The sequence below is a fragment of the Harmonia axyridis genome, chromosome 4, assembly GCF_914767665.1.
Source record: "Harmonia axyridis chromosome 4, icHarAxyr1.1, whole genome shotgun sequence".
Lineage (NCBI taxonomy): Eukaryota > Metazoa > Arthropoda > Insecta > Coleoptera > Coccinellidae > Harmonia > Harmonia axyridis.
In genome coordinates this window covers 10,029,357-10,045,702 of record NC_059504.1, presented here as the reverse complement: position 1 = coordinate 10,045,702, position 16,346 = coordinate 10,029,357, and the positions used below count along the sequence as shown (strand labels likewise).

General features: G+C 35.1%; 1 protein-coding gene across 14 annotated transcripts in view; it reads left to right on the top strand.

Annotated features, from left to right (window-relative positions):
• Positions 1 to 16,346, top strand: part of LOC123678955 (coiled-coil domain-containing protein CG32809) — a 128,391-nt gene that overhangs the window by 19,572 nt on the left and 92,473 nt on the right. For 12 of the 14 annotated variants that reach the window (XM_045616247.1, XM_045616241.1, XM_045616239.1 and 9 more), the window contains 4 exons: positions 138 to 283; positions 7,662 to 7,830; positions 9,139 to 9,192; positions 11,226 to 11,424. In XM_045616247.1, the coding sequence (XP_045472203.1) occupies positions 138 to 283; positions 7,662 to 7,830; positions 9,139 to 9,192; positions 11,226 to 11,424 (568 nt within the window). Of the gene's footprint in view, positions 1 to 137; positions 284 to 4,942; positions 5,381 to 7,661; positions 7,831 to 9,138; positions 9,193 to 11,225; positions 11,425 to 16,346 lie in introns of those variants that run through there. The other 2 variants (XM_045616234.1, XM_045616236.1) reach the window with 2 other exon arrangements.

Below are 16,346 nucleotides of genomic sequence, written 5' to 3'. Positions count from 1 at the left end.
AGGCTTATAGCTTTTGATAGTAGAGACATAGAGTGCTCAAACTTTTCGTATACTGTTTTTTGAATGATTTTCTCCAATAAGACCTTGTTCGGATCAAACCGATAACTGAACTTAATAGCAATTTTCTTTTTTTGCAGGTCGTAGTGACAATGAAGGTGAGGTGAGAGGAAGAACTCGAAGCAATAGGAGGGACGATCCTCGACGTCATACCCTGGGAGGAGACCAGCAATATTTTGGGATGGCGGTACAGGGTGGACCTCTATCGAGGACAATGGATCTTGAGGTAAGAATACAAGGAAAATTCAATGACATTTCATATGTTCATAAACGTCACTTCCTTGTCAGACTGAACGTACCAAAATAACTTTTTCTAATTCTGTGGCAAATCCATTCATTCTGCCATACGTTGTGAAACAAAATCGTGAGGGATTTATCTCAATTTCACGCAGATTTCATGGTTATATTTCATATGCTAACTGACAAAGAAACTGTAGAACACCCAGAAGGAGCTGTTCAAATTTCCCTTTTTTTTGGTGAAACATAGATAGTATAGCATGGAGTAAATTATTCAAATTTGGAGAAAAAAACGAAGGGTTTATAATTTTTTTTTATAAATTTGTTAATAAAGTGTTTGTCCCCCGCGATTATCTATACACTCCCCCAACACGTCTCGGCATTGATGTAATAAGATGGTATAGTTCTTCTTGAGGGATACTATCCCAAGCTATATGTACTTCATGTCTCAGAGCCGCCAAAGTCCGTGGGGGCTGGGATAAATTTCCAAGTCTTCTACCCAAGATGTCCCAAACCGGCTCTATTGCGAAAGATGGGGGGATCTGGGCGGCCATGGCAAAATAGTAAAATACTCACTTGGGTCGCTTCGAAAAAGTTAAAACTAACTCTGTTAACATGAGGTGTCGGCCATTATCTTCCTGAAATATTGGATTCTCGAGCCGGTTAAGGTCAAAGGAGAACATATGGCTCCACTATTTCTTGAAGGTAATGCAGCGCAGTGACGTTACCTCGAATAAAGACTAAAGGTGACTTTCTTGCATGTGCAATAGCCCCCCAAACCATAACTCTTACTGTCCGCTGTACATCTCGGTGTACATGACGCTCAACATCAAACTGAGGTTCACGTCTTTCTTGCCGACGTCGCCTAACCCTTCTTCGGCCATCATGTGCACCCAAGGAGAATCGAGATTCATCAGAAAAGACGACCTGACGCCTTTCCACATTCCAATGTTGTTCTCTGCACGACTGTAATCGTTGCCGGAGATGCTCAACCCTCAGAGGTTACACAAGATGGAGTCGATGATGCTGCAGCCCAAAAGATCTTATCCAGCGGTAAACCGTTCGGACAGTTACAGGATGGCCATGTTTTCCTAACCACTCATCAGCCAAAGATCGAGTTGTCGCAAATTGGTCTCTAATGGCCATACGTCTTAGACGTCGATCTTGAACTTCATTTGTGTCCCTTTGACGTCCGGTGTCTACTCTTCTTCGATTTTGGGTATTATCAAACCACGCTTGACAATATCTCATAACAGTTGGATTTCTGTTCGTACGGTTAGCGATTTCTCGAAATAACAACCCCGACTCCCGTAGACTTTGTAGATCAATAATTCTTTCAAAATCACTTAGCTGGCGATAAATTCCGGGTACACGTTCTCTAGGCATTTTAACAACAACTAAACATCGAGTTTGGATCTCCTCGAACAGCTGGTTTGTTGTATTATAAATTTAAAAACTTGCAAAAAAACGACTACAATTTATGTTTTACCAAAAAAGAAATTAAAATTTAAACAGCCCTTCTGGGTGTTGCAGTATATGTTGGTACTAGGATGAACTCTCTTGTCCTGTGTTAGAATTATCTTGTCAGGGCGATTCCAAACACATGTTGAAATACAAAATTGAGTCAACCAATTATTCGTGTTCATTCGTAAAAATAAGTTTCTGCTTAGAAAAATTAGAAGAACATTAATTGAATAAAAATTTTCTGATTTTATTCATCACATAGAATACCGTCAATCCCATTTCAGGCAATCAATATACATTTAAAGCAATTATTCTTTTGAATTAATTACTAAAAGAATTAAATCAACTAATTCATTCATGAATATTTCATCGAAGCAAAGCATGAAGAGAAGTCCTAAAAGTAAAGTGAGGTAATGTATAGAACTAAAACTAACTACGTAATTTATTACTCATTAATATGAACCTACATAATATCAGTTACGATTCCACTTCAAGGTCGTCATTACTCACTCGTAACAAAATCCGAAATAATGATAATTTCAATCGATCTCAGGTCATTAAGCTTTCCAGATTCAAGGAATAGAAAAAAAGGGGGGTACTGACATGTTTAACACTAACTGTCTATTTTAGTATTCCGCAGTACTTCCTGCACTAATTATCCGAGTGATGTCACATCGACTACAACACATACATAGTTGAATTCAATTAATTCCCTTACGACCAACACATCTACAATTTTATGACATTCCCACTGTCCATTACTATCATCATTTCATATTCAGTTCTATTTGACTACTCAAGTGCATCACATATCTTGTGTTGTATTCAAAAGTGAGCGATATTGAAAATGTGCCATACGAAATTCAGGTGAAATAGTGAAATACTGACTATAATTGTGGTGCCGATTAAAATAGCTCGATATCTTCATGGGCGTATTTACGATTTTCGCATTCTGTTTTTTGAGTTTATATTTGTCGGTTGAACGCATTAGGTAGCATTAGTTCTGCCTAAAATTGAATCAATCGTGTTTCTCGAAGTATTGTGTTATCATACAAGGTGTCTCAAAAAATTGTTTATATTTGCTTGTCTCTCTGCGTGAACGCAACGATTTGGAGTGACGCGGGATATAGGTCGTTAATAGCCTGTCTCCTGGAAATTAAGGGGCCATAGAGCATTTCTCGAGAGCGGATCGAGCGTTGTGCGTACGCAAATTTTACAAAATAGTAATTCTGCGACTATAGCGCGAAGAAATTTTTCCAATCTTCGATGTTTTCGCTTACAAACCTTCACCAACGTATTGTTTTAGGATAAAACTCAATTCAAAGCAAAAAAGAATTTCCGCTCCGAAGATAATGTGATTATAGTTATAACTCCAAAATAATGTCATTTAGGAATAGGGAAAATTCATGAAAAATATTCAGTATTTCCTAAGGATTTCAAAAGGAAAAAGATATACAGGATGATCCATTGGAAATAACAAAGTTCTTTATAATGGAAAGAGGAAAAGATGGTGTCGGCCATATCACAAGATCCTTGCACACCAAAATCTATGAAAATCGTCTGATCTATTTCCGAAATGAATGACTCTGTATATCCGATTATATGATCCGATACCGACGTTGTACAAAGCTTCTTCTTCTTCTTTTTAACTAATTGACGTATACTCTCACGGACAAAAGTGAAGAGGGAATTTTCAATAAATACGCGCTATAAATATAAATGTGTTTATTTATTTGGTAGGATGGTATTTCTGTTCCGAACAGCTGACGTAAGTTTAACGACATTCGGCCTAATGGTTTGAAGAAATTTTATAATTGATATTACTTCAATATCTATTAGTTCATGAACAAAAACTCATTTATCCTGATATCATTTCTAAGAGAAGAGGAGAATTCGTAATGGAGTCAAATTTGAAGAACTTTTCCACTTAAGGGTGTACACTACCTTTCTCATCAATACTCTCAATTGTAAATATTTATGTGAACTTCCATACGAGGGTTTCTTCCAAAAATTGAAAAATCGATCATAGAGTAATGAACATAGATCTCGACATAGATAGAGGGAGTATACGCAATTTTTACAGGTCCCCAACATGGTTAGATTACGTTTGGAATTGTGATATATTTTCAAATCCACAATTTTACTATATCGTTATGAATGTATATTATATTGAATGAAATATATTTATTTGAGTGGATTCCCGATTAAATATGCATATTTGAATATTTGGAATCCGATATTATTCCTAATTTATAATAAGCAGAGTATTTATTATTATCTGTATATACTTGCTGAAATCCAAGGTTTGACAACTTTTGCTCTCTTAGTGTCATCGGTTGTTTCACATCGTTTGGCGCGATTTGAAGTTTGTTTTCGGAATTTCTGATATATTTAGGCATTTATTTCAATATATTTTTGGTTAATATGAAACGTTGATTCACTATAGGAAGTAAGAAGTGAGACATTTTTGGAATCAGCTCAGTTAGTGTAATCGGAAAATTGAGACAAAATGGGGTGTTTCATTCGAATAAAATGACGGTGACGTCATTACGCGAAAGTAATTCACCCTGTATATTAGATTATTATTTTAAAATACGAAAAATTAAATTAAAATGGTCTGTTTAGCTAGAAATGAATTTGTTCCATACTTTACGGACACAGTATATTATATTGAATGAAATATATTCATTTGAGTGATTCCTGATTAAATATGCAAATTTGAATATTTTGCTTCCGGTTTTCATCCTAATTGTCGAATTTATAATAAGCAGAGTATTTATTATTTTCTGTATCTACCTGCTGAAATCCAAGTTTTGGCAACTTTTGCTCTCTTAGTGTCATTGGTTGTTTCACGTCGTATTTATTTCGATATATTATATGAGTTAATATGTAACGTTCTATGAGGAAAAACTCGCGAATTGAGTGTAATATCATATCACTGATATGTTTATATTTTCGTGCGCTTCATATCAAATTTGATTGTTCATGTTGGGGATAAAACTTGTTCACTGAAAATGCCATATGCTCCCTTTATCTATGTTTATTACTCCGAGGAATCAAAATCAAAATGAATCTACACTGAAGAAGGTAGTGTAAAACGTAGCGGACACCCTTAATAATCGTGATTTTTGCAAATTTTTTTTTTGTGTAGGTATCTCGAAATCACACTTCATTCCCACAAGGCATTAAATTAACTATAGTCTCTAACGAAATTCAATAAATAACCAAACAAAAAGCAAAATCTATCAATCGAACCGGAGCTCGCGTAGTGCGTGACTTATACCCGTATATACGTGTATATACCGTAAAATCCGAGATGTCCGTCCAAAAATCAGTGCTGTCATCGAAATCCAAGGGAGGATCGAGGGGCCGGAAATCGGACTCGTTAGCAGACGTTGGAGATAAAAAGCAATCGCGTCAAGTTAAATTACATTGTGTCGATAAATCCATCCCCTCGACGTCGCCGAGAAGGGCCACCTCGTTAACGGATCTGGGGAATGGAAGGACGGCGGTGAAGCTGGCCGAAACTTCTTTCCCCCTCAGCCTGGATGGTCGCAATCCGTTCAGTCTCAGGATTCAACTGCGGAGCGTCGAAGAACTGAACAACACGATCTACGAAGAGGTGATTACTCAAACTTTAATGAGAAAATAGATTTTATTTCCATTAGAATTTAATTCGCGGAAAACTAAGTTTTGTGGATGATTGTTAAGAAAGTTTCTAGATTTTACCCATTTTAGATGATTCTCCTTAGGGCCTATTAATCCTGATAATTTGATGTGTCCTTCATTGTGTTTTTTCTTTGTATTATTCATGCTGCCATTTCTCTGAAGAGACTAAGGATGAAGCCTTAAGCAATCCAAAATACACAAAGCGATTGAAGTTATAGCATCGTCATTTATCACTGAATATCAAATCTCAAAGGATAGCCTTCACATAAATGATCTTTCTTCTGTCAATGGAGAGAGACTTTGAGATGATGGTTTAAAGCTGATTTCAATGAGATAGTGGGTTCTATCATCATCAAGTTATTCAATATGCAAAATCTTCAAAGTTTTGCTCGAATCAAGTGTTTTCAGATTCAAAATTCCTTTACTTTTAGATAGTTATTTTCACATTATTGCTCGAATGCCCTCTGAGAATAATATTATTTTCTTTAGGAGAGGTACCTACTCTATATGGGGCAGCAAACTAATGGGGTCATTTACTCTTTGACATGCATTTCTCACAACCATGACAACGTATTAATAATTACTTAAAATAGTGTGGAGGAGAAAAATTTTCAAATTGTGCTGCTAAAATATTTTGTTCACTGAATCTGTCATAAAATGGGCTCGCCAAACTAAAGCTTTTTTTGTATATTCTTGGAGTTTTATACATATATCAATTTGAAAAAGAACACAAACACATTACATGTACAGCTTCAATACTGAATCAAATGTATTTAACAGCCTCAATTGTATGTGACAGGAAAAATGCTGTAACACCAATTGACGTTGCTATTTTTTGACAAAACTTGGCACAAATATTCAACATGTTAAAGGACGTAATTGATTGAAATTTCATTCGAAATGATTCAGCAGGCCTGCAAAATTCTAAATTTCAGTAGTTGTTGCAATTGAAACTATTATGAGGAATGGAATTGATTTCGGTATTGTTTTTAGTTGAAATTCTTAGTTTTAGTGTTGTTCTTTGCGTTTTGAGGCTGCGGTTATGTCTAGACAGTGCGGCAACTTGAAAATTATCAACTGTGGGAATTTGAGAGAGTTCACATTATTAGATTACGTGGAGGTGGCTCTTGAGAAATTGCTAATCGTCTTAATCATAACCTATCCTCTGTAGTACGGTATTATCAAGCATGGTTTAGAGAAGATCAAGAACGTCGGGAATGAGGAATAGATAGCCAAGACAGGAAATAATATCCAGGACCGCTATCTTTAATTAACGGCATTATATTCACAGATTTTCAAAATCTGAACAATGGTTCAAAAACAAAGGAGTTCCTGTCACACTTAATGCCGTTTACCATCGTATTGTAACTTTTGGATTGCAGTACTATCGAGCAAATTCTGTTTTTTCGCTGACGACTCGTCATCGATACCATCGTTTGAAGTGGTATAGCTTGCTACTGGATTGGGACTTGGAATTGAGATGACGAATCCCTTCTGTTTGAGAATGCACGATGAACGCATGATGATCAGACATAGACGAGAAGAACATCACAAAGTGTAGTTTTATATTGAGTGGCATGTGCACTTTAGTGTGGGGCTTATAGTTATGGTATGGGGTTACTTGTATATGGAAGTACATCTTAGTAGGTATTTATTCCAGGCGATATGTTGATGATAGAGTACCATATCCGTTCATTTCTTCAGGAGCTGGAAAACCCGAATTTTAAACACTATAAAGCCTGTCTTTACATGGAAAAATCTTTGGAAAGCTTCGAAGTTGCTACCATTAATTTTTTGCCATGACCACTCAGATATCCCGATCCTTCGCGTATTAAACATGTGTGGGACATGCGGGGTAGAATACTCTATAAATTAGCTAATCCTCTACAAACACTTGTAGCTCCCCGGTATTAATAACAAGTTGCTTGGGAAGAAATCGATCACTTGGTGGACGTCATGCTAAGAATGGTGCCGAAGTGTCAAACCAATTGGAGTGGTGCAAAGCATTGTGCAAACAAAATACTTCATTTCTTGTTGAACTCCTTTGAACTTTTGATCAATTACTATTTTTCACTAGTTAAAAATTTCTACCAAGTTTAGTCGATAAACATCAATGTATCATCATTCAGGTCTTTGGAATCGATCAAGAAACAATATTCTATCACTTACCTCTGTCTTGAAAGTAGTAGTCCTCAGTAGTTATTTCCAGCTACAAGTATCAATTTTTTTTTCAGGGTCAACCTTGTGGATATGGAAAGTCCTCCAACGCAATGCTGTTCGATGATGATCCTGGAATCATGTCAGAGGTGGAGACGAGCTCAACTGGTTTCAGAAGGGGTGGTAAACAAAGAAGTTCCCTTCCAGTGGTACGAACGCCCAGCAAAACCTTAGAAAGACCATTAGGTGAGTTTTTTAATTTGACAAAATAAGAGCTTCTGTTGGGTAGATTATTATCGAAAGAATTCATGTTATTGTCTGACACATTCAATCACCATATAGATTCGGAAAAACGATCATGTTCAAGGTTCCACAATTAGCTTGGATCGAGTCACTACATCACATACAAAATGATAAATATATGCGATAATTGAACAAATTTTGACGGTTATCATATGATTGGTTATTGAGTCTGGTGATACTGCCGGTCCAGTGATATTGTCACCATTAAACAAATAGAAAATTGGATTATTGTTCCAGTGAGACCGAAAGCTAAAAACTGGATAAAATTTGGCGAAGGACCAAATGAATTAGAGAGATTGGAAAATAATAAGATGCTATTCTTCCAGAATAATGATGATTTTATGAAGGAGAATTCAATGTCAATTTGATTTTATTTTGAGGTATTGGATATTGACGTTTATCCTTATTTTGTATTCTATAAAGTTCGAAGTTTTCCCTCGCAAAATATTCGGAGCAGTTCATTAATATGATTACGTCAAGAATTTGGTAGGCTTGAAAAAGTTTCAATCGATAATAATCAGCTTTAGAAGCAATATGGATATTGAAGGCTCTATTCAGACGTTCTTCGTTGATTACCATTATATTTGAGGTTTTTCGATATTTCTACTTCTTGGCAATTCTTTTATTCACATTTACTAAACCAAAAGTATACAAATTTTCAATTTTGATTGAAATATCGATTGATTAAAGCTCAAATTTAATTATGTGCAATGTGTAATTTATATTCGAAAAAGCTGAAATTCATGAGGAACTTGTTATGTCTCAACCTAGCAAATTTAGCATACCACCTTTTACTTGTTGTTGTCGATGGAAATGAATCTGAATAACATTTCATTAAGCTATTGGTTGTCGTGTACAGTATTTTTTCCATCGAAAAACAGTGTTTTGTCAACAATCGAAACTCGTTTTTATCTTTTTTTTAAAACAACAAATATAGCGCCACTTAACCTTCAGACTACAGACAATTTAATTACATTTTCAATTAAATCCTACTTTTTTGAAATATTCAGACATGTGGCCAGCAATATCCCCAGACTCATAATTTTGAATGAATTCGTTTCCAAGTTCTCTCAAAATATTGTTGATTCTAGTATGTTCAACAAAGAGACAAAAATGTCATGGATGTTTGAAATTTTGTGGAAATTCCATGTAGGTGAATAAATTATAATTGAGATCAATATTTTTTGTCATGATTTGTAATGAAGAACACGAGATAAAATTAATCTAAATTGGGTTTCTTATTCCCTCAAGCTGAATTACTTCAACATCATGATCCACGATATCCATGTCTTCTCAATATGCAGGGTGAGTCTTTGATCAGTGCAGATGTTTAAACATAAGATTCCTCCCCTGTACAAAATACCCCTACCTGACCCCCAAAATACATCTCAGTGATAATAAAGTTATGCGGAGATAAATAATGTTATACCTATGTTTACTTACTTGAGTAGAAATCGTACGAAAACTACATTTTGTTCATTCCATCTTTATTCATCAAATTGTCACCAAATTCCATATCCATATAATACTGTATTTAATTGAGATGATATAACTGAAATGAATCATTCGAATTATTCCTACTAGAGATCACCGAATTTTGTACGGAATAGCTTACATAATCAATAATTAACTCAGTATCCTGAATGCTATTGAGGTAGGTATGAAAACCATCAAAATAATTGGATGTTATTCTCACCTATCTCCAAATTGATATATATTGAAAAAGTTATTCAATGCGTTATAAATACATATTCCTGATTCATTGTAGTTATTGGATGTATATTCTGGACAAGTTAAGCACACCACTAAAAAGTCTTGTCGATACTATTTCTTTATGTAATTTTATATCTGTATTAATCAAAGACTTATTCCATAGAAAAGAGGCTCAGTAATATTTAAACCATAAACTATAAAATACGAAATGATAGATGTATGCAACACAGAACTTTTTAGCTTCATCACGCTTTTCACAGAACCTCTTATATGTTGCATCTAATAGTTTATCGAATCATCTATGTTTTTAGTGTAATAACACGAAAATAAATAAAATACGAAAATTAATCATTCGAATAATTCCAACTAGAGGTTACTAGATTTACGATGGAATATCTTCGATATTTCCAGTAATCAATAAATATCTCAGTTTCCTGAATGCTATTGAGGTAGGGCAAGACACCATTAAAATAATTGTATGTTATTCTCACCTGCTTCCAAATTGATAGTTGTTGAAACAGTTCATCAATGCGTAATAAATAATTGATAGATATTTCTATATGATTCATTGAGTTGTTGGATGCATTTTCTGTAAGCACACCATAAAAAGACTTGTCAATACTCCTTCTTCATGTAATATATCTGTATCAATCAAAGACTTATTCCATAAAAAAAATCATAAGGCTAAACGATATTGGAACGATAAACTATGACATACGAAATTTTTCGTGTATGTAACAAAGAACATTTTAGGTTTATCACGCATTTCACAGAACTTCTTATATGCTAATAATTGAATCATTTATGTTTTTAGTCAATGTCTGGTTGTAATAACATGAAACTAAATTAAATACGAATCATTCAAATGACTTCAACTAGAGTTTACTCGATTTTAGATGGAATATCTCCCATATTTCCATAAATCAATAAATATCTGAGTATCCTGAATGTTATTGAGGTATGTCTAGACACCATTAAAATAATTGAATGTTATTCTCACCTGTTTCCAAATTGATAGTTGTAGAAAGATTTAATCAATGCGTCATAAATAATTGATACATATTACTGATTTATTGTAGTAATTGGATGTATATTCTGAACTAGTAAACCACACCATAAAAAAGTCTCGTCATGCTACTTCTCTATGCAATATTATATCTGTATTAATCAAAGACTTATTCCATAGAAAGTGTTATAAAGCTAAGCAATATTGGACATATGAAATTATTCGTGTATTGAACATAGAGCTTTATCACACGTTTCCGTGAAAGCTAGGTTATATATATGCTGCATGTCATAATCAAATCATTTCGATGGTCAGTTTCAGATCCACTACAGAATTCAAACTGAAATCATAGAGTTGATCGGTAATTGAAAGTTTGTGAAACTTCCCATCGAAATGTTATAGTTTTACGAAGTGTTTCTATGAAAATGCATTATTTTTCGAAGAAAATCGTAAAAGATACCCTGAATTACCAATTCTTTCGTCGTTTTCGTCGAAGCACAAGACATAAACCTTCCTAATCTCCCGGGGTGAGATAATATTCAATCCCCGAGTATGCTAACGATTCGTTCGAAACTATCGGCCAAAGTTCGAAGTTCGCTTGATCGTATTTCTCTTGCAGGCCTGGTGTTCCTCCAATATCGGAACGAGACGAAAAGGGCGCTTCTACCCAATGAAATTACCTCTATCGATACGGTGAAGGCCTTGTTCGTCAGGTCCTTTCCCAAACAGCTAACAATGGAATATTTAGATTCGCCGAACGTTAAAATCTACATTCACGATTCTTCCAAGGACATGTTCTACGAGCTAGAGGATTTACGGTGAGTTTTATATTGTCCCTTCAGTTTTTTTTTTGTTGGAGTTGAAATCGCTGTTGGCCTATCAATTCTTTTCAATCGTTTTCAATTGTTTTTTTATGTGTTGCTATAAAATTTAAGGGGGTGTGAGCTCTTGAGATAATTCAAGGGATAAAATTCGAGAAGAGAGAAGTTAGGAGCACTTGCGAGCTTGGGCACTTAGAAACTGATTCCAACTCATACAAGGTGTTTCAAATTTTTTTGACTAAATTCCTAGGATGTCTAGTTCAGGGTTATCCAATCAGAGGTTTCTTTTTGATATAGAGAATAGATATTTAAGAAAAATCAACGGACATTTATTTTATTGTGAAGAGGAAGGTATGCCATTAACGATGAAAGACGCCAAATGGCCGCCACGGCTACGGATGCAGCACCATATCCTTCTCACGAATTTATCTATGACTAATTGGCACATTTGTGGATGTACAGTGTGGGCAAATAAGCGAGGTAAGCGGCTATATCTCAAGATCCACTCATCGTAGAGACTTCAGGTAAAATTTTTTACCACTAAAGTATACAAGAAAACACACTGGAAATTGTTTTGAAGTTCATACCCCTACCGCTAGTGGGCGTAATAGTAATCGTCGAGTAGAAAAATGAATTTTACTCGAAAATGTTTCATATAAACTTGAAGAAAAAATATCATCACTGTAATCCTTGGAAAATTCTATATATTTTTGAATTATCACTTTCGATTTTACGACATCAAATAAAGGTAGGGGAAGGGAAGAAATCTGACTGATTGAAATGCCTGTAACTTCAGTTTGGCTCAACATTTTTGAGCAAATAAGATCTCGTCTGAGAGATAAAATCTTGTTGTACATGGGCAAACAACTCTGCTTCCGCCGTTTTTTTCCGAATTTCGAAGCTTCATTGTGAAAAACTGGATTGTATATTTATGATTCAAAGTATTGTCCATCGTTGGCCACTACTTTCTCCCATCGTTCGGGCAGCATTCGAATCCCGGGTTGAAACAACTGGCCATCTTTTGAAACGATCCACGAATCGATTCAATTTTTACTTCTTCATAAGACTTAGAAGTGCTGGTCAGCCAGGCCATGTGCTATTCATCGAATCAAGTGATAGTCTGAAGGAGCAACGTCTGGAGAAGACGGCGGATGGGGTAGGATTTCATTTGACCTTTCCAAGTATGTCTTAACCATATTCGCAATCTGGGGTTGAGCATTGTCATGCTGTTAAATCACTTTATCATGTCTCTTCTTGTATTACGACCGTTTGTCTTTCAATGCTCGGCTCAAACGCATTAATTGCGTTCGATTACGATTGTCTGTGATTGTTTCAGTCGGTTTTAAAAACTCATAATACCTACGCTGAGCTGGTCTAACCAAATACTGAAAATGACCTTGGGACCGTGAATATTCGGTTGGTCGACGTGAAAGCATGGCCGGGATATCCCCATGATTTTCTGCGCTTGGGGTTATCGTAATGAACCCATTTTTCGTCTCCAGTCACAATGCGATGCAGAAATCCCTTCTACCTTTGCCTTGCAAGCAGCTGTTCACAAGCAAACAAACGCCGTTCAACATCTCTCGGCTTCAACTCGTACGGCATGTAATGGCGTAGTTTTTACTTGTAGAATGTCAAAACATGACAGCTTCAAAAGTGATAGCTGCACGAAATTAATGTGTTCGAGAGAGATGCATAAAGAATGCCGAAATCAAGCGGAGAGTGACAATGTAGGTATTTCTGCAAATCTTCCTCCCTGATGTCAGCATCACTTAATCTTAATTCAGCTTCCCGTGAGAGCATTTTGCATAGTGAAAATTGTCATTATAAAAGAAAGGGATTGTTTATATGACCGCATTATACTATCTTTATTCAACTAACGTTGCCAAAACTGTGTGTGAAGGAACACTGTTCCAATTATGCTCCTTTGAAGTACGTCTTTATGGTTTCTATCGACTTTGATTTAGTTATTAGTCCATTTTCGATTAATTTTATTGCAATATCTTGAACTCATATTCTCCAATTTGCTTAGAACATCTCAATATGGTAGACTGAAACAGTTAAAAGCTTCTGGGAAGTATTAAAACAATGATAATAGTAATTCAGCAGCTTCAAAGACCCGCATTCTGGCTCAGTAAATTGGTATAGTGACAACTAACAAGTCAATTCTCGTGTACCTCTCAAATATTAACAGCATCTTCTCCATGTTCATGAAAGGTTATTTATAGATTTCCTTGCTTGTATCAATCATTCATCGAGCTGAAACAGATTGATTCTAGAAGATAGGTATTTCTATCTTAACTGAGTTGATGTGATATGTTGTAAACATATATTTATTCTAGTCTTCCTTTAGGGGTCGACAGAATATTGATGATGATGGAATAATCACATTGGGACTAGTTTCTATGATTTTTCAGTCAGAAATAGTTTTTTATGGAAGATGATATGCTTGGAGAAAAATGTTGAAAAAAAAAAGAATGTGTTTTTACACCATTCAATTTGATCTTCCATTTTGTGATTGATGCTGTCCGTAAGAGTGTTTTCTATTTTTGTTTTAATTGAAAAGAAAAGTGCTTTACGAGTTGAGATAATCCTTTTATGACAGGAAACAACGAACTATAAAGTGCAATTTCCTTTGTTTTTCTTCGTGCTTCTTCTTATTCAAAACTCCCCTCCATAAGATTTATTCCCTCTTCATTCTCACATACGTCGGTCTCCCTGAAACTTCCCATCTAGCGAATTTACTGTCTGGAGTGGAAAGCACGTTTCCTAATGATGCTCGAAAATATTCATGAATGCGTTCTGCTGTAAAAGTTGGAGTTTATTACTATCTGGATTTCCTAGTAGAAAGTTACTTTTCGAGTTGATTCCGCAAAGGAGAAAGAATAAGAAAAATAAGCTCAGGGAATTGTTGGAAGCATTTTCTTGAATGCTTCAAGTTCGAATCTGTTTGAAATGGAAGTTTGATACTTTCGTGTGACTTAAATAAGCCTTCGTGAATATGCACGATTATCAGTGTTGCACATTCTGGTTTATTAGTTGCAATTATAAACTTTGAAATCGTTGGAGAAAGTCTTATTTTCTCAACTATCTTGAATAGTTTTGGGAATATCAATAATTATTGATTTATCCTAGATATTGATTGATTGTTTTCGTTAATGAACCACTTGAAATATTTGAGGATAAAAAAGTTTCAGCCTCGTGCTGAAATTTTCATAGTGGTCTTCCATAGTGAAACACAATTTTTTGGAAAAATTCGATTTTATTATTCAACTTAGTTGCCTTCGAAGGCGATACAGCGATTATCTTCCATCTATCAATTAATATTATACCTTGCGTATCCTAGAATACTGATACCATAACCTTGCCAGCTGACTGTTGTGTTTTTCCACGTTTTGGATTCAATTCATCGTGTGTAGTCCACTCAGCTAACTGTCGATTAGACTCCGGAGTGAAATGATGGAGCCATGTTTCATCTATTGTCACATATCGACACAACAATTCAAGTTATTGCACCTAAACAGCTTCAAACACTGCTCAGAAACTTTAACACGTGGTTGCTTTTGATCGATTGTGAGCTCGCGCGGTGCCCATTTTGCACGCAGCTTTCTCATGTACAAATTTTCGTGAATTATATGATGTTCACGTTCAGATGATATCTTCACAATGTCTGCTATCTCGATCAACCCTTCACGCTCAATTAAAATTATTTTGTGAACTTTTTTGATTTTTTCGTCGGTAACAGCCTCTTTTGGGCGTCCACTGCATTCGCAATATCTCACTAACTAATCATCGGTCATCGGACTGCTGTCAAATTTTGACACGTATCGTTTGAAGCTTGGTACTCACTATAAATCTTATGGATTTAATAATAGCACCGCGATCTGTGCATCAGACCGAGGACTTTTCAATTGGCCTTATACAGAATCCAAAAATTCAATGAAAAATCTGTATGTCCACTATCTAGAGCTTTTTTCAGCAACTATTGGAACCAGATGGACTAAAATTATTATAAAAATCAGTTGCTTTTTGATTTTAATCCTTCTAGTTAGAGATCGAAATACATTATTTTTTTATAACACAAAATAAAGGAGTCAAATTTTGAAGAATTAGAATATAGAGAAATTGACTACACAGAATGTTGACCGGTTGATTATGCTGAATACATTATTTTCCGCTTTTGGAATACATGGACTCATTTTTGAGGAGAGAGGATAGGTCTATTGTACCTACAGCAAACTGCGCTAACTAACTAATTAAATTCCAATAATTATCAAAGTTTCTCGGAAGAGCTTTGGAAATGGAAGGTCTTTCATTCGATTCCTGGAATCTACTCATTTCTGTGAAAATTTCAGTTGAGAAAAGCTCTTTTCCTGAACTACGTATAAGCTTCATAATAATTGGAATCATAATTCAAAGGGGTTCTTATTTAGTGAGAAACTGAGGATTTTCTTCAATTATTTGAACATAAGTTCTTTTCGTGGAGTTCATTTTTCCATTTACCCATGGAACAATATATCACACCTAAACCTAAAAAAGCACCATAATTAGAGAAAATGACGAATGGTATTTTAAAGCAAAATTATAATATAAAGCAAAGTTGTTAGTGTGGTTTTTGTCAAATTTATCCTTCTCGGAAATATTCCTTCCCTCTAGAGCTTTACTAAATCAAATTCTATGTTGGTATAAGAGATCCTACACGATATATAACTAGAATCAACCCTTCTGTGATTGTTCAGGTCACATTGAATAATTTATCTAGTTGGTTTTATCGATTGTTTCCTACTATTCTATAGGTGAGTTAGAGACTACAAGTACATGGGGAAATATTTATTGTTGAATTAGTTAGGTATAACATTTAGAAAAAAAAATGTGTACACAACCCAGTCAATTCGTTCGTGATGATGACACCACAAAAC